Source organism: Colias eurytheme, chromosome 9 (assembly GCF_061535395.1).
Source record: "Colias eurytheme isolate Ceu_HAF_F1 chromosome 9, ilColEury1 Martin Lab GWU primary, whole genome shotgun sequence".
NCBI classification, from domain to species: Eukaryota; Metazoa; Arthropoda; class Insecta; order Lepidoptera; family Pieridae; genus Colias; species Colias eurytheme.
Genome location: NC_142988.1, coordinates 614,475 through 633,914, shown reverse-complemented (window position 1 = coordinate 633,914; position 19,440 = coordinate 614,475). Strand labels below are relative to the sequence as shown.

The 19,440-nt window shown below is 37.5% G+C and overlaps 2 protein-coding genes across 3 annotated transcripts; one reads left to right on the top strand and one right to left on the bottom strand.

The window, feature by feature from the left end:
- Positions 1–565: 565 nt before the first annotated feature.
- Positions 566–18,059, top strand: LOC149905533 (BTB/POZ domain-containing protein 9-like). 2 transcript variants are annotated; one of them, XM_090105571.1, is made up of 15 exons: positions 566–806; positions 6,162–6,266; positions 6,682–6,845; positions 7,846–7,909; positions 8,013–8,169; positions 9,079–9,178; positions 9,346–9,474; positions 9,770–9,929; positions 10,465–10,687; positions 11,999–12,158; positions 12,704–12,831; positions 13,829–14,068; positions 14,390–14,468; positions 15,407–15,531; positions 17,384–18,059. In XM_090105571.1, the coding sequence occupies exons 2-15, from the start codon at positions 6,185–6,187 to the stop codon at positions 17,511–17,513; spliced, it is 1,941 nt and encodes a 646-aa protein (XP_089961697.1). In that variant the 5' UTR covers positions 566–806; positions 6,162–6,184; the 3' UTR covers positions 17,514–18,059. The 2 variants fall into 2 exon arrangements, with proteins under 2 accessions (XP_089961697.1, XP_089961696.1); XM_090105570.1 differs by lacking the exon at positions 17,384–18,059 and having other exon boundaries at positions 15,422–15,766.
- LOC149905534 (uncharacterized) lies at positions 1,142–6,099 on the bottom strand. Its single transcript, XM_090105812.1, has 2 exons — positions 5,640–6,099; positions 1,142–5,374 (listed from the first exon to the last, which is right to left on the bottom strand). Exons 1-2 carry the CDS (start codon positions 5,827–5,829, stop codon positions 4,542–4,544), a joined length of 1,023 nt encoding a protein of 340 aa, XP_089961938.1. The 5' UTR covers positions 5,830–6,099; the 3' UTR covers positions 1,142–4,541.
- Positions 18,060–19,440: the final 1,381 nt, after the last annotated feature.

Here is a 19,440-nt window from a genome sequence, read left to right as displayed (position 1 = left end):
AAATTTTGCAAGTATTAATTAAATTTATCGTTATTTTTCATATCGTTACGCAATTGTAATTGAATGAAACAAATTTTCAGCATAAAATTGAATATAAAAAACACTAAACGATAAGCGGAAATGAGAGGGATCTAGTTTTCATTCGTTGTTCTTTTCTCAGTATATAATGGTTCCTCAGAGCTTCCGTTATACATAAGTTTACCGATCGGATACACGTACAACAATGCAATACATACGTATACCATGATAAAATCTCAATAATTTAACCCAAAAAAAAATGGATTTATCTAACATAAAATCCACTCCACACTTTTACTGCTGAATCAAAATTTCATAACTATTATAATATAAATGCAGCACATTATTAAAACTTAAAATTCTGATTTTCTATTAGCAGTTTCCAAGTTATTAAATTAAATAATTCGTTTTCTCCCAATAAAATACTGTTGAATATTTTTTTTTATTGATTTATTGCAAACTTACTTCATTTCGATTTTTTAATTTTATTATCTTTTTTGACAAGCGTTCTATAGGATGTTATATGACACTTGACAGGTGCTTGACAGCAAAAACATACTGAAATCAAAATATTTTTCATGAAGTGCCGTCGCAATATTTTCGTAATTCATTTGCTTATTTATTTAATAATCAACCTTACAATTAAGGATATAAAATTTTAATATAGATAACATTTAAGTAAAGATAATTGATTAACGTGAAATGCTGTGAGCAATCGTGTAAATTATTCAATATTTATTTATACGTCGTATGTATGAATTATCATCAATGTTAAACGATATCATTAGGTGAGTTTTTATTTATATATATTTATCGAAACATGTTTTAGCACTTCGATCTTAGGAATCTTCACTGCATACAATTTAACTTTCGATTATAACTTATAAGATCTCTAGAAAGTTCCAAATACAGAATAATGTGTGCTATGACACAGTTATGAATTTCGTTTACACTGTCCATTAGATACAACGTATACATATTTGTAATCGTTCGTAGACTCAATCATGTACAATTGAGCATTATTGTGAAGATTTTTTTCAACATATTTTTTTTAAAAGCTATTTGGTACATGATATACACATTACTGCATCTATGTTATTATTAATGATTAAACGAACTTACCTGTACGTGAAGTTCAATCATAATTATATGAAGCGCTTTGTCTGAAAAGATTAGTAACGTTAGTAGGTATTTATATTGTATATAACACATGTAGTACGCATACGTGAAACCACTTCATTGAGAATAAAAAAAAAAAGAAAGAATTTATTTTGGCTATGGCAACATTGCAAAAATAAAATAGGAATTTCAAATTTTTACCCCCACCTCCGGCTGTTACCTGCTCGTTGACGCTCGCGGGACTCAGCTTCATTTAGTTTAGAGTCTAGAGACCTGAGATATTTCCTATTTCCTAGGGCAATTCAGGGTGGGTGGGTGTTACTAATCTTTTCAGACAAAGCGCTTCATATAATTATGATTGAACTTCACGTACAGGTAAGTTCGTTTAATCATTAATTATATTCGCGCTTTGTCTTCAAGATTAGTAACGTTAGTAGGTATTTATATTGTATATAACACATGTAGATGTTGAGAGAGGTAATAGGAAATATCGAGAAAAATGAAGGCGTTTTAATGATATCAACCTTTATTTTGATAACAATGTAGGTACATAATCATTTTATAATTCAAAAATAAAAATCAACTTAAACCTTAATACAATTAAATTGAACATATTGTTCTTGCAAACAACAAATCATCATCACTGTTAATTACAGGCCGATTATAAAATTGCGCAAAGGCAGTGGAGTTGCCGCTCCAACCCGCAGTTTGTCGTATTATGTCTAGGTTTACTCCTAGTTTATGGGCCATAGATGTAGCCGCATGGCGGGTGCTATGCGAAGAAAATATAGAGACGTCAATTCCACTGTCTTTCAAAGTAGACTTTATCCATCGACTAAGAGTTTGTGTTGTGACACAATTATATGGTTTACGAAATCCTATAAACAGATGATCAGTTTTTCGTATACCCTTAGTTTTGTTTATATAAATATCAAGGGTTTTAGCGGGGCAGATCTCGGGTCTATCATTAAAGAAGGGTAAATGTAAAATCGGTTGTTTAGTACCGGCTTTAGAAGTTTTAATGAAATCAGTAATTTTTATAATTATTTTACTATTTTGATAAACTATTTGATCGATCTTTATTTTAGACAACGTTTGCACTCTATGAGCTGTTACCAGGGCAAGTAAAGTGATGCACTTTTTTGAAAGTGCCTCAAGAGTTAAGTTTTCGTTTGGGAACATAGTTGCTAAATGATTTAGAACAATGCTGGCATCCCATGTAACATTATATTTCGGTAAAGGAGGTCTTAATTTATATACCCCTTTACAAAAACGAATAATTCTTTCATCATCGGAAATATTTCCGAAAATTAATGAAAGAGCTGACCTATGGCTATTTATTGTGCCGTATTGAGCACCAGAGTGAAAAAGATTTGTAAGAAATTCTAAAATAATTGGTATGGATGTCTCAAACATGTTAACATTATTTTCTTTACAAAAGGTAAACCACCGTTTAAAACAGACCTCGTATTGTTTTAATGTATTTTCTGAAAGGGACGCCATTGTGATGTCTACAGCTGAGATGGGGACACATTGTTGTAACAACGCGGTCCGGACAATATAGCGGCAACCAGGGTAATGTTGGTTTGAAGGTTCCTGGAACAGGGTATAATGACGTCATCAGAATTTAATCTGATAAGATCGGATAAAACTAAACGCATAAAAAGGGGATACCATGGCTGTGTTGGCCAGTCTGGCACAACCACAATACCTTCAGCCTGATCTGATATGATTTTTCTTAAAACTTTAAGAATCATAGCTATTGGTGGGAAAGCATAGAAAAAATATTTTGACCAATCTATAGTAAACGCATCTATAGAATGAGCATGTGGGTCTCTATGCCATGAAACGTAGGTATTACATTTTTTATTTAGACGTGTTGCAAATAAATCGATTTGTGGTAAAGGAAATATGTCTTTAATTTTTTGAAAACCTGTGCAAGATAACTCCCATTCTATATCAGGATGAGTACGTCTAGACTCTCTATCGGCTAAGACGTTATCTTTCGACTTAATATACGAAGCAAAAATATGAATTTTCTTGGATTCACACCATTGCCATATGTCTTTAGTAATTTTATTTAAATGAGGGTATTGAACACCTCCCATTCTATTAATATAACTCACAGCAGTGGTATTGTCAATTCGAAGTAATATTTGACAGCCACGGTGATGTTTTGAAAAAATTTTTAGCCCAAAATATGCAGCTAAAAGTTCAAGTCGATTAATATGTAAGGATTTTTCAGCGTCAGACCATCGACCACATGCTGTTTCCCCGTTGCACGCTGCGCCCCATCCCGTAGTTGAGGCGTCAGTATATATTTCTAAGACATAATTTTCATCCCTTATCCTATGCACTGAATGATCAATGGTATTTAACCACCAATTTATATCCGGCAACAATGAATTTGGTAAAGTCATATATCGCTCATAATCGTTGTTACCTAGTAAATTAAGATATTTACAACGTTCTAGTTGTTTCGTATACAGCCAACCATATTCTATAGCCGGACATGCGGATACTAATTTACCTAATAATTGGGCGAATATTCGGATTTTAAAACGTTTTAACGTTTTAATTTTTTGCAACAAAGACTTTATCTTAAATCTTTTGTCATGGGGTAAACTTAACTGCCATTTGTGGGTATCTATAATATAACCTAAATATTTGCAAGACATAGAGGGTATTTTTACACTTTTCTCTTCATTAATGATAAAACCCAAGGATTTTAATAACATTTGAGTGATTTCAATATTTTGAATACATTCTTTATAAGAAAAACCGGTTAAAAAAAATATCGTCGAGATAAATAGATGACAAATAACCACAAGACCGTAATAATTTTATGACAGGCTTCATTATTTTTGTAAATATGTATGGTGCAGTACATAAACCGAACGGTAATACGTTAAATTCATACAATTTATTATTTATTTGAAATCTAAGGTATTTTCGTGAATCTGGGTGAATATTTATCAAAAAATAAGCGTCTTTAAGATCTAAAGTTGCTATATAGCAATCTTTAGAAATCAATTTAAGAGCAGTGCGAATATCCTCGAGTTTAAAATGTTGTGTGTCTATATATTTATTTAATGTTTTCAAATTAAGAATAAATCTCATTTTACCGTTCGGTTTCGGTATTAAAAAGACTGGAGAGATATATTGATTCTGACAGGGTAGGCATTCAGAAATCGCACCTATTTCTAATAAATTTTTAAGAATATCAATCAAATGTATGGTTTCAGTTTCTGAAAATTTGGTTTGCATGGGAATGCATGATTGATAAACAGGTCGATTAAAAGGGATATTGTACCCTCGTATCCAAGATAAAATAGACTGATCTGATGTTATCAAAGACCAACTATTATAAAAAAGTGCTAGCCTTCCGGCATAGCTTACCGTGTTTAATGTCGGCGAGAGGGCTTCGGCCGCTGTGTGTAGCTCTGCGACGAGTTCCCTCGAGCCGGTGCGCTCTGTGCTGCAGGCTGCTGGTGACGCGACCGAGGGCCCGGCGGCTGCCTGCGAGCCGGAGTCCTCGTTTTCCAGTTTAAAGGCTTGCCAGAAGTACTAGGTGTTGGGTTGGACTTAGGCTTCTTTGGAGCGTCAGGTTTCAGATCAGAGGAAGATTTTGATATAGCTTTAGCCGTCTTGACTGTTTCTAAAAGATTACTTCCAAAAAGAAACTTATCAATTTTTGTAGTTGATAATTGTTCTTTCAACTCTTTCTTGACCGAGTAAAGAGCGAAATTGCGTCGACATTCGGAATCTGAATGTTGAATGTCACAAAATATACGGCCGATGTCCATGAGTTCTTTTATAAGATCGTTGTTTTTGTCTTTGCAACTGAGCTGGGTAGATATAATTTTGCCCAAAGCCGTAATACCAACAGCCATTAATTTTTGTCTACCCTCAATCGCTTTATCTCGTTTTATTACTTGATCGAAGAGAACTCCTTTAATCTCAGGGTTAAGCTGAGGAGCAGCTATGCTGGTGCAGTTTTCAGGAATCAAATATTTATTGGACAGTTCTTTTCGAGTGTCTTTATCTAATCCTGTGGTAGCTATATGGGCGAATCGACTCGCCACGTCTTTATGGATTTCTGGTCCATATTCTAAGGTCACCGTTGGATCGACACCCAAAATATCTTGGATGTCTATGTTTTCCGATTCGTCTGGTGTAATTACCTCAACAACCTCTGTTACCGACGCTGGTGGTTCATCTACAAGCGTTTCTTGATCTGAAACAAGAAAGCATCGTGTTAACCATCTATGTATTCAAAGTGGTTTATTAAGGCCTTCATTTATTAAATGCGGCGGGAGAGTCCTTCAGACAACCCTGGTGCATTTTAAACAAGCTAGGCAAATTAGGTATGCGCGAGATTGTCCCACAGACAACTCTGAAGCATAAAGTTAACATACTTGCAAGTAAAAATATGAATGTGGCGAAACAGTCCCTCAGACTGATCTGGTACATTCGTTATTATATTTTGTGAGGGTACTTACGATTTATTGTTTCATCTTGATTAGGGGAAGGCGCTCTTGATGACGAGGACGACGTACTTGAAGATGAAGATGAAGAAAGTGAAAAACCATTGCGTCTTTCGCGGCGTGAACGCTTCACTTCTTTTTCCAATTTTCTTATTTTGTTTAAAACAAAATCTAAGCTCGTATCTTCACTACCACGTTTCGACATTATGATTTAACATTAGAATATGTGTAGAAGTGGTGAACACTGGAATACGAATGAAGCTGAGTCCCGCGAGCGTCAACGAGCAGGTAACAGCCGGAGGTGGGGGTAAAAATTTGAAATTCCTATTTTATTTTTGCAATGTTGCCATAGCCAAAATAAATTCTTTCTTTTTTTTTTTATTCTCAATGAAGTGGTTTCACGTATGCGTACTACATGTGTTATATACAATATAAATACCTACTAACGTTACTAATCTTGAAGACAAAGCGCGAATATAATTAGAGACAACAACGAAAAATTAGATTTATCAAGATCAAGGTATAATTTTGAAACAGGTTGTAACTTATAAGCGAGCAAGATGGACAAGATGACCAACCAGCACCACTACATGTCCGTCAACAGCGGCTGTAGCACTCGTGTTGGTGAAATTGAACATATCAGTAAGTAAACCTTTAAATATCTTGCAGATGCTGACTGTTAACATAATTTATACACTATACTGTTAACATAATATGAAATGCACCAATGAATAATCATTATGTTTTACAATCTGTAAACTATTAAGCTCTTCGTGATAAAAAAGAGAATTTAGATAGCTTTAATAGCTTGCCAGACTAAATTTACTTATAAGATAAATATTCTCAAACTGACACATATAGGTTGAATGTTTATGAACATTAAAGCCTAGATGCCAGTACATACTGCCCTGGGAACATCAAATACATGATTTCATTAACCCATTGAGCCCCGAACGGCCCGATTGGTCCACGACACAATAGATTTTCTATTATGTCTGTGATTCCGGGGCCTGAGTTATGAGTAGAAGCAGCTAACCAGTAAACAAATGCTCAACAGGTCACTTGTCAGAGCACATCGGGTCACTATGCCTGTCATCAGAGTACTCAGATGTGACACTAATAGTAGAGGGACAGAGGATCCCCGCGCACAAGGTTATTCTAGCTGCGAGTAGCGATTACTTCAGGGCTTTGCTGTATGGAGGGATGCGAGAGTCTAATCAGGTAAGAAGACTATTGTGGATTTTCTATACTTCTGAAACTTAAATCTGGATGAAATGTGAAAAATTTAAGCTATATTTCTTTCCTAGCAAAGATAAATATTTTAAAACAATTTTTAGTTCAACCTGATTTCAACGATAATGTAATAAAGTCACAATTCGTAAAAATGTTAACTTTATTTAATAAATCCGGAATTTAGTTTTGGACGCAAACAATAAAATAAAAAGGTGAAATTCGACTAAACGACCTTCGCGCGAACTGCGCACGCGACGTTAGCGCAATTAGGAAAGTCACATTAATATGAAGTGTCCATATTTTACGGTACAGTGTCAATGCACTGAATTCTTTGTTAAAAATGTTCTTTGTTAAAAATGACAAATAATAAATTTTCTAAAATTACATTGAAACATATTAATAAAAAGTGCTTAACATATTGCTATCTGTCTCAGATATTCAGTTTGTTTTTGTATATATTTGAATAGAACTGTTACTCACATATGTTTAAAGGTGACATTTATTTACTCTAGGTGATAAGGACAAAACCAAACTATGGTTTTTGTATTGAAAAGAATAAAAATTTTGTTATTTACATGTTAAACTCAAACTCAAACATTTATTTATTTAATTAGACTTCTTTTAGAAGCACTTTCGAATCGTCATTACATATTTTTAACATTTACCACCGATTCGGAAAACAGTATCTATGGAGAAAAACCGGCAAGAAACTTCATAGTTGCTCTTTTATTTAAAATCATGTGAATATTACAATTCAATTTCCATAAAATGTAACTTATATCTAACTACGTAATATATCATAATATGCCAAAGAACTGACCTGTGGTTCTTACGCGAAAACCCTACATGGATTTTCATCTTCCATCTATTCCTTAACACTGTAATAGGCTCTCTGAACAAATAAATTTTTTACTTGAGTTTTAAATTTAGCACTGCTAAACTTATTACAACAAGCATCCTATGAATTATAATTTTTATATTATTCTAGTCTGAAGTAGAGCTACAAGCGCCGTTGCAAGCTTTCAAAGCTCTCCTGCGCTATGTGTATTCAGGTATGGAATATTTTCTATATAGGTTGCATTATATTACACATTAGATTAATTATTCCCAGAATCAGCGTTGAGCACTTACATTTACAAACTTTCCTGTACGCAGGTCACATGGGTCTATCCCTCCTCCGCGAGGACACAGTGTTAGACATGCTGGGTCTGGCTCACCAGTTTAACTTCCAGAAATTGGAAGCGGCCATATCGGATTACTTGCGACAAGTGCTGGCGCTCAGGAATGTTTGCGCTGTGCTGGATGCTGCCAGGTACCGATATTTTTTTTTTTTTTTTTTTTTTTATGTATGTGTAAATGCAATCTGTTCATAGAACATTCAGCACTTGGTTATGAATGTATTGAGACTTGTAGGGCGAGCGATCCAGTGATGCCAGCCGTTATTACTTTTTTTTTTCTTTTCTTATAAATCTATGGGAGCTTTTCTTTTAAGTCTTTGGAATCTTGTGTCGTTTTTCATTAAATCCATGGCCAAAGCATTGGGATGTTTATCAAGTCTTTTTTTGTAGGAGCTCATAGAGTGCTTGATTTCGTCTTTAACTGTTCGAATTTTAAGATCGTGGTGTAACTGTTGGTTTGTAACATACCAAGGAGCGTTTGTGATTAGTCTAAGCATTTTCGATTGGTACCGATATTTGTGGTATTATGATATGGTAGTTCTAAGATAATTAACAATAAACAGTTGTCTGCTTGACTTGGAGTTATTTATACGTGTTCCCTGTACATCACAAATCACAATATGTATTGATGTGGTTTAAATTACCGTATGTTTGTTTTAGTTGTATATTGGTATATCCATGAGCTTTGAAGTGTTTTACACTATCGGTACCCGTAACCCGGTGGGGAGGAAATGTATTCAATTTGTCCAATAAATATTATGAAATTCTCGATCTAAACTGAAAATAATAATTATTCTGGTAACTCTAGAATGGTCAGACCGCACTAGGCGTAACTTTGGGAAGCGTCGCGATATATTTTCCGATTTGGTAAAATTATGTCGTGCAGCGCCGTGGCGCGTAATTTCTTTGTCCCATAGTCAGTATACCTCATACAGTTTCATAGAAATTATATTAAGCTTTGTCGCGTCGCTACGCTGCCGCGTAGTTACGCCTAGTGCGGTCTGGTCTTCAATGTTATCACCAACAATTACAATTATTCACAGATTGTACGGTCTGGAAGCATTGATGGACTACTGCTATAACTTCCTGGACAGGAATGCCACGGAAGTCTTACAGCACGACACTTTCCTTCAGTTGTCCGTCGTAAGTATTGCCAAATGATTAAATTGACTGCTAAAGATGTTGCTAATAATTTCCTTCTAAAGGTATAGTTTATGGTTTGTAACAAAATAAAACAGGATTCCAGTAAATTACCAGCTTAATGATTTAATTGTACACCTCATTACAAAAAATATGTATGTATTTACCAGGAAGCGCTGCAAGGTCTACTAGAGAGGGACTCGTTCTTCGCCCCAGAAGTAGATATATTCAAGGCTGTGTGTAACTGGTTCAATGCCAACCAGCAGTGGGTCAAATCAGAGAGCGGGATGGCACAATCAGTGAGTGTAGGGTATTGAATATATTGAAAAATAACCTTTTCTAAAAATGAAGTTCATATTGCTTGACGTGACGTGACGTGACGTTCCGATTCGTAATTCGTGTTTGCTAAATACACGAATTACGAATGATATATATTTTTAATCCTTTACTTTTTACACAAAGCCTCTCTTTTTTCTTCTATTTGTAGACCTTTCACCATTAGAAATAATTCCCAAGTAGTATTTCGAAGTCAAAGTCAATTTGTCCAAATAAATATTTCCAAAGTAAATCTCTCATCTATCAATTATCTTTCAGGAGAAGATCCTAAAGTGCGTTCGTCTAACCCTGATGAGCCTGGAGGAACTGCTCACAGTTGTACGACCCTTTTCCCTCGTGACACCTGATATGCTGCTGGATGCTATACAAGAGAAGACGCAGACCAATAGCACTGGTCTGCCGCATAGAGGGCTCTTGTGTGAGTTCAATATCTTGGGCAATTTAGACATTGGGAGAACAAAACAATCCTTACTTGTAGTTCAGTTTTGAATATAGTAGTCCACAAGAGATAGCAATAGATAAAATCAGTTCCTAGAACTAATTAGGGAGCTTTTAATGTATATTTTTTGTATGGAGACAATGTATTGTCAATGCCTTTATTTTCCAAAATATTAGGTCTCACTTAAAAAGTTCATATCCACCTACTTTAACAAGGCTGGAATGTTCTATCTATTACCACATTCATATAAAATGTTTCGCATCACATTGTCATAAGAGAACGTTCAGACAGTAAAACATGGCAAAAAATATAATCCTTCACAATTTTCCTCCCCATGGTTCACCACATTAATAAAAAAAATTCGCTTCTGTGAAGGTAGCGACAGCAAAACACGGCAAAATATGTTATTTGTATGGTTTTTTTTATTGTCTACTTTGTAATGTGTCACGTTTTGTTGTCAATGTTTTTTTTTCTTTATTTCAAAATTGTCATCTTTCTATTTCCCTCCCAACAGTGCCAGAAGAAAACGTAGCCACCGCAAAACGCGGTGCCCGAGTCCTCACCGGTGACATGAGGGGAGCACTCCTAGACGGGGACGTGGACAACTACGACATGGAGCACGGGTACACGCGGCACACGATATCCGACGCGCCGGATAACCCGGGTATTGTGGTGCGATTGGCCACCACTACCATCATCAATCATCTGCGGCTGCTGCTCTGGGATAGGGACAATAGGTGGGAAAAGATTTTCTTAATAGCGAAAAAAGCTAGCTAAAAAAAAGACGGGTTGCACTCCGGGAGTGTATATTTTGTCGATATAAGTCTATTGCAATTAAAATTAGCGGCTTAAAATGAACAAGAATCACTTCCACATACTGAAAAAACCGGCCAAGTGCGAGTCGGACTCGCGCACCGAGGGTTCCGTACAAACCTGCAATTTTTTTTTTCACGGGTTAAAGGCAATTAGATCTAAGTATTTGATATGAATTTCAACTTGATAGCTCTACGCGTTCATGAGGAAAAAAGTAATAAGTTTATATTTATTAAAAAATAAATATATATTTTGTAATGTAACTAAAAATTTAAGGTTTTCGGAATTTTTCCTTTATGTATGCTATAAAACGTTGCTTCATGCCAAATTTCAAGATTCTAGGTCGACTGGAAGTACCCTTTAGGTTTTGATTCCCTTGCAAGTGTCGAAAATTTGCGGCATAAACGGCTGTATCTTTTGATTGTGTTGGCTTAGAAGTTTGATTTTTTCACAGCTTCAAGGGACAGTAGACCTGAGTAATTGATATAAATTTCAGCTTCATACCTCCACGCGTTCCTGAGAAAAAGGGTCTTGACAGACGGACGGACGGACAGACGGACAACAAAGTGATCCTATAAGGGTTCCGTTTTTTCCTTTTGAGGTACGGAACCCTAAAAAGACGGGTTGCACTCCGGGAGTGCTGGCAGAAGTGAAAACTTGATTATTAACGTTCAGCATGTTTGATATTTTGGAATGGTATCCGTCTTACGCATACCAATACGCGCATACCAATACAATTACGAATATACGGGCTAAAAAAAAATCCGTCTTACGCTTTTTCGATCAGGCCACGTGTCCTGACGCGAGTTTAAGATTTTATACCCAACGCCGCTAAAGAAGTTTTCACTTCAAAAACTGAATTCTGACACAAAATGTTCCTTAGAATGTAATATTTTGTCGATATAAGTCTATTACAATTAAAATCAGCGGCTTAAAATGAACAAGAATCACTTCCACATACTGACCAAACAGAAAATTAGCAATAAGGCCGCCTATTTGTACAGCTTATTTTAACTTTGTGTGTATAATTTTGGTTCAAATTATTGTTGTTTGCATACACGACTTGCAAACTTTATTCGGATAATGTGAAGACTTATTAACATTACCCGAATAAAGTTTGAAATTGGGCTCCATTTCGATCTTTGCTCAGTCACCAGAATGTGGTCTACCAAACAAAATATTTCCGGTAAAAGCTGCTTTCTCTCTGTTTATTAATCTTATCCTTATATTTACAGATCATACGCATACTACATAGAAGTATCGATCGACCAAAAGGACTGGGTGCGCGTGATCGACCACAGCAACTACTTCTGCCGCTCCTGGCAGAACCTGTACTTCGAGCCCAGGGTCGTGCAGTACATCAAGATCGTGGGCACCAGCAACACGGTCAACAAGGTATTTGATGTAAAACACTAGCGAATACTGTAAGTAATCTGTTGGTATATCATTTTTTAATAATATTTACGCTAAGAACTATCCACCCCTTACCCTGAATACCTTTATCTGTTACCAGATATCTTAAAGTTCCTGATAGCATCACATTTAATATGCTTTTTATTACAATTTATGAACTTTCGACAAAAGTGGTTATCACGCAATTTTTTTTAGTCCCATTGCAAGCTTTCTGTTAGCTATTATTACGACCGTTTCCTAAGCTGCTATTACGACCATTTCGTAATCTCTCATTACGACCGTTTCGTAATATCTTATTACGACCACTTCCTAAGCTGCTATTACGACCGTTTCGTAATCTCTTATCACGACCGTTTCGTAATCTCTTATTACCACCGTCGACCACTTCCTAAGCTGTTATTACGACCGTTTCCTAAACTATTATTCAAACTTTTGTTAAAGTTATTATAACTAGCTTTTTGAGAGCTGTTTTTACGTCAGTTTCGTTAACAATTGGCTTTAACTTTAAGTGTGGTATTACATGTTAGGTGTTCCACGCGGTGTCGCTCGAAGCCATGCACACGGCTCGCGTGCCGCCGCTGTGCGACGGGCTCATCAAGCCGGTACACAACGTGGCCACCGTCGACCTCTCTGCTGTCGTCGCTGAGGGCATCAGGTGCGTGGGGGTTATATGTAGGGGGGAGGGGGGTTATTTTATTGAAGTGAAACTTCTTTATCGGGGTTGGAAAAAAATTTAGTGTAACAATTTTTCGTTACGCGTGACATTTTTCCGTTACGCGCCATCTTTTTCTTATCCCTACCACGCGTGATTCGACGTATTTCTGTAAAGTTGCTTCAGGAAATTATTTTTTGAAAAATAAGGTCATAAAGAAGTTTCACTTCTTACGTGTGTACACTAGTACACGCACACATTTTTTTTTCTTTATTGGAAAACATACAGAGACAAAGACAGAGATAATATCTCTTATATAAAACAAAAAAATCTTATTGACTAAAGATAAATGAAAATGCCTTCTCATAGTGTTTTCACTGTGAACATAATAATATATTATTATTTTTGCCAACACCCAGCAATAGGAGAGACAAGGAAAAAAGGTTATATTGAACTTTCAGGATTTCTGTCACGATTCATCTCAAACGTTTGTGGATTTTAATGGTTTAGTCCATAAAAAATTGCTTAGTTACGATAATTATTAAAAGTGTTACTTTTAGGATAATTTTTATTGTTATACACGAACATCATCCATAATTACGCATTACTAGAGTTACTGCTTTTGTCAATACTCAAACTGCATCATATTCAAAAATCTACCTTCCTGACCTACGTCTCCACTTCTTACCATTAAATTGACTCATATTATTAATGTGTGTGTGTTAGTCTGTAAAATACATATTCTATGGATCCGTTCAATTTATTGTCTGTTACCTGAATCAAATGTAATAAATAAAAGTTTTGAGAAGTGCCAAGGGACACCCGGATGGAACGAAGTTACTAAAATAGCTGACTTTCTTTCTATGAGAGAGGGAGACAGACAGAGAAAGTGTCGTTACAACTTTTCGTGAGAATTTTTTCCGTCTAGCCCCCTTTCACATCACGCGATAAGGAACTTTGTTCCAAAATATTTCTGTAATAATACCTCAATGGTACACAGTCGCTCCCGTAACGCCTTACTAAACGGCGACACGGAGCACTACGACTGGGAGCAGGGCTACACGTGCCACCAGCTCGGCTCGGGCGCCATCGTGGTGCAGCTCGCGCAGCCCTACCTGCTGTCCTCCATACGCATGCTGCTCTGGGACTGCGACTACCGGCACTACTCGTACTACGTCGAGGTGTCTATCAATTACTGGCATTGGGATATGGTGGCTGATCGGACGAGGGATCATTGCAGGTACGTACACAAACATACATGCACGCCAACACACACAACACACGCACACATCATGCACACAAATATACTTGGCAATACTCGCCACACAAAACCAAAATAATTAAAAGTGTATTCCTATTCATGCAAGCATACAGCTGTTCAGACTTGAATACGATATCTCACAACTACCCTCACAATTAATTACAGTGAGGGTAGTCGTGAGATATCGTATTGAAGTCTAAACTGTATTCTTTATTAACTAACATTATAGTTTGATACACATAATTGTGTTTATCTATATTCATGTGTGTTTTGAGTAAGTACCTATAATAATCTTTTTAGGTCTTGGCAAGTAATTTACTTCTCTCCCCGGCCGGTGTCCATCATCCGTGTCGTCGGCACAAACAATTCTGTCAATGAAGTGAGTATTGAATTTGATAACATGGAAATTTCTTGCAAATGACAAGATGTAAGCAATAAGCGATTTTCATAACTAATATTTTGTACTGAATGATTGTATCAATCCGACTCGAAGGACCAAAATACACGACCATATGTACAGGTCGATTAAGGAAAGCTGGCATCTTTTCATAATATTTCTTGTCATAATATTCAAAATAACGATAAAACAGTACAAATAACACGTGCGCTCACTCCCAAGAAACAATACAAGCGAAACCCTAGCACGTAAGAGATAAGGCTACATTACAATAAAAGCTGTATTGTTCAGCTATGCATGAAAATTTTAACGGCGTTTACATTTTGTTTACAAAACTTATTATAATGATTACATAATTTAACCTAGGTAAAGTAAAATAATATTCTAATCCGCCTGCCGCGAAGTATCTTGTCGTATATAGTTAGTAGTAGATGTACCTAACGTCTTTGTTTAAATCACATCACCCTGTATTTATAAACTATTGCAAATTAAAAACAATAATTGTCCCCTTCACCCTCCTAAGCTAATCTGCGCGCGAGAGAGACGGGCAGACTTTTCATGATGCGCATGCAGTATGACGTCACGCCGCGCGCGTCTTCACAGACACTACACATGTGCAATGTGTAAATGTGTTGACGTTCCAGCTCTTCTTAATCGGCCTGTACATCCACGGGTCTCATTTTGTTGGTTCTAAATAATGTAAACATTTTTATGAATTGGGCCCTTTAAGTTGTTTGCAAAAATTATTTTTGTTTTTTAATTAAGTAATGATAATAAATTCGGTGATGGTTAAAAAAAACCTATTCTTAGACACCTGAAAAAGTTACCATAAAAAATCTTTAAATTTAAGTATTCCGAACGGTTAACTTTTCACTTGACTTTGTGTGCGCTATGAAATAATGTCTATACGGAGGCTGGAGTTTGATCATGTGCAGGTGTTCCACCTCGTGCACCTGGAGTGCCCCGCGCAGGTGGAGCGCGAGGACCCGGCCGCCAAGAAGCAGCGCGCCGAGGGCGGGGACAGGCTCGCGCCGCAAGGTGAGTGGCTCTGCAGGTGCAGGTGTGCACCTCGTGCACCTGGAGTGCCCCGCGCAGGTGGAGCGCGAGGACCCGGCCGCCAAGAAGCAGCGCGCCGAGGGCGGGGACAGGCTCGCGCCGCAAGGTGAGTGGCTCTGCAGGTGCAGGTGTGCACCTCGTGCACCTGGAGTGCCCCGCGCAGGTGGAGCGCGAGGACCCGGCCGCCAAGAAGCAGCGCGCCGAGGGCGGGGACAGGCTCGCGCCGCAAGGTGAGTGGCTCTGCAGGTGCAGGTGTGCACCTCGTGCACCTGGAGTGCCCCGCGCAGGTGGAGCGCGAGGACCCGGCCGCCAAGAAGCAGCGCGCCGAGGGCGGGGACAGGCTCGCGCCGCAAGGTGAGTGGCTCTGCAGGTGCAGGTGTGCACCTCGTGCACCTGGAGTGCCCCGCGCAGGTGGAGCGCGAGGACCCGGCCGCCAAGAAGCAGCGCGCCGAGGGCGGGGACAGGCTCGCGCCGCAAGGTGAGTGGCTCTGCAGGTGCAGGTGTGCACCTCGTGCACCTGGAGTGCCCCGCGCAGTTGGAGTTCCAGCTGTTTAGTGGCCCGTGAACTAAAAAAATATTTTGACAATTTTATTTTTATTACACCTCCTCATTTTTATTTCACTCTTATCGTAAACGTTACTTAAATCCATTTAACTATGCATTTCATTTCATATACAGGCTGTTAATGTAAACACTGTTATCCTTGAAACCAGTGGTTTGGTTTCACTGATTGAACGTAAATTCAATTAAAAAAAAAAAAAAAACAGTTTTCGTGTATATTTTTCCTCAAAATTATTTTACCCTATACAAGTGCACGCAAGGGCATAGTAGATGGAGCCCGGGAAGCGGCGCTTGATCAAATACCGCTAGCCGCGCGCGCACCCCCACCGTCCACAGGTCATAGCTTATACACACCCCTCAGTGTGACTAGCCTCGCTATCGATTGCACGTAACGCGCTCACTCGCAGCGCAACGCCCGCTCATTCGATAGCGCCCTTTGCGCATAGTATCCATGAATTTACGGACGGTGTCGGACAGAAACTTTCTTAAACTTTTGAAAGAAAATAACGTTTATTTATTTTTCAATTCAGATTTTTATAATTCAGTCAACTACCTATGATCTTAAGGTGGGTATCGACTTCGCGCTCCAAGAGGTCGAACATTGGCGCGCGCTCCAGCCGCGTGAAATGGATACCAGTTTGGAACGCGCGCCAAAATGTTCGTTGGAGCGGTCGAACGCGGAGCGGTCCGTTCCGTCGGGTGTCGGTTTTTTACCGCGCATCAAACGTGGCGCGCGCGCCAATGGAGACGGGTTTGTCGTATTTTTTGTGTTTGTTGCGCTCCGAGTAATAATTATTATGGATAACCAAAGTTGCCGTAAATTAATTCAGCTACATATATGGTACGAAAGAAGTTTTGTGGAACAGTAAAATTTCTTCGTATCATAATAAATCGCTTAGAGATCTTCTCTGAGCGATTTATTGGTTGGAGAGAAATCAGTAGTGAAATGGGAGTCCCTGTGCCGGATTTAAAGAAAAAAATGGTGCTGCTGCTAGTACACGACTAGCTTCCATGATGAACGGTCAAACACTGGAACAGTTGCCACGCGCGCCAGGCGCGCTTAGTTGATATACTTCAATTATTTGGAACGCGCTCCGCGGAACGCACTCTCGGCGCGGTCATTCATGGCGCGCGCGCCAGGAGCGCGAAGTCGATACCCAGCTTTAGTATCAACGATATTTATCCTTACATTCTTTAAAGTTATTTTACTATTCCCCTCCCCCCACGCACAAAACTAATCTCCAACCTACACCACTCACAGGCAGCAGCAGCAACACGAGCAACAGCAGCCAGGAGCGCCGTTCCCCATCGCCAGCCCGCGAGGGCGCAGCCCCGGAGCCCCCGCGTAGGGCTCTGCCCGTGGCCGAGACAGCCACTGAAGCGGAGGAACGGTACGAAGCGATTGATTAACTGCTCCTGTGGTTGAATAGCTGGTGAGTCGACTCATCAAGAACTCTAGTGCACTTTTTTACATACAGACTGTTATTAAAGACGGTTACATAAGTAGTGAGTGCGGACTCACCAGGTGGAAGAAATATAGTGCACTAGTACTTTATAAGATTATATAATAGTCAGTATATAAATATTGACTGGTTATATAAGGTGTAAGTGGACTGAGAGAACTATAGTGCACTAATCACGCTTTCCACAGGGAATGCGTCTGTTTTCCAACTGGTGTGGTGATGACTTCCAGTGTAAAAATATAATAGTGCACTAATCGTACTTCTTTAGACGTTATACGATTTCCAGTGAGGAGGAGGACTGTTCATTCGAATGTTTAAAATTTATATTAAACTTACCGGTGAGGGGTTTCACTTTTCACATGATTTGGAAAATTATAGAATGCAACAGTACGCTGAGATTTTAATGCACTAGTCGCTATCAATACATTGGTAAAATTAAGCGATTAAGCATTGCATAAATTTCAATAGTGTCGTATCGTCTATGAGTTTCTCATAAGAAACATTTATTACAAATAAAATTATTATAAAATTTTAAAGAATAACGATCTGTGTAAGACTAAGTTTATTAAATGCTATTTCGTGTAATTTACACGTCAAAATAAAAAATAAAATGTTTGTGAAACCTAAAAATTTAAATGATGTGATGATGAGAAACGAAAATTTTGGGCTATTAAATAAGAGAAAGCTTGAGTTAAAAAAGCACGAATTGTCTTGCATACAAAAATCCTTGATAAAATGTAGTAATATTTAATATTTGTGATATAAACATTATGTGATGTTTTGACATTGCAAAATATTCCAAAACTTGTAAAAAGACTCATATTCATATCAGGTTACTTATAATAATTATCAAATTATACTGCAATTTCAACAATATAACATACTTACATTAACGGTTTACTACTTTTCGGACTTCTTTTAAATTATAATATTTTTAATGTTTAAATTTTATTTCAAAGAATATCACTTATTGATAGTATAAGGGACTCCTTCGGATCTTCAAATTTATATCTTAAAACTTATTTTTTTTTTGTAAATTCAATTGACATGTTTCGTGGCAGGCATTCTTATCTTCTTTATTATTGTTAAAAATTAAAAAAAATAGACAACATCGAATATAAAAAAATGTAGGCATAAGTTATCGGAAAAACTAAAATGTGTTTTATTAATAAGGGATAACAGTGTGACTGTGGTCCTAGACTATGGTATCATTTTACATTAAGAATTAAATGTTATTCTATGGTTTTAAGTTATGTTTTTATATATAAGTTTTATTAGTGTTGTCTAGTCTGTAAATATGTAGAATGCATGTCTATATTCCCTGAGCAGGCCATTGAGTTACTAGAGAGGGCATCGCTACTACACTATTTGTAACACGAGTTAGAGCCAAGCGTCTCAAACATCGCTTAAGTGGCTTATATCAATGACTAATTAGCCGCCCCACGCGCGCCCAGCACCGCCTCGATTGTCGCACAGATTTTGTTCGTGGTGTCCTCTCTATACGTAGTAATAATACCTCAATGGAGCAGGCATAAAAAATATGTTAATTAGAGATACCATAACTAACCCACCTTTTATTTTATATATTCAATTAATGTTAACTATTTTTAATGAATGCTTCTTTAGCGAGTTCCATGTACTGCGAATTACGATTTTATAACGCTCAAGTAAAAGTATGGAGATTATAGTCGTCATATTATTTTAACAATAATATTTTCACTGCCTGCTCTTGGAAGATTTCTAATACATACCTACATTTATTAACTCTGTTATAATTTTAAATATGGCAACAAAACTAAAAATATATTGGTATGCAATAGCCAATAATAGTAATTATTAATTTGCGCATAATAAGTTAGGTAAAGATTACAATT

Bases quoted from the DNA above. Each gene is read 5' to 3' on its own strand.
- LOC149905533 (XM_090105571.1), top strand. From the start codon at position 6,185: ATGGACAAGATGACCAACCAGCACCACTACATGTCCGTCAACAGCGGC. The intron at 10,688-11,998 runs GTGGGAAAAGAT...TTATATTTACAG, and splicing joins CTCTGGGATAGGGACAATAG to ATCATACGCATACTACATAG. The intron at 14,469-15,406 runs GTGAGTATTGAA...CGGAGGCTGGAG, and splicing joins CAAACAATTCTGTCAATGAA to TTTGATCATGTGCAGGTGTT.
- LOC149905534 (XM_090105812.1), bottom strand. From the start codon at position 5,829: ATGTCGAAACGTGGTAGTGAAGATACGAGCTTAGATTTTGTTTTAAAC. The intron at 5,375-5,639 runs GTAAGTACCCTC...TTCTTGTTTCAG, and splicing joins TCAAGATGAAACAATAAATC to ATCAAGAAACGCTTGTAGAT.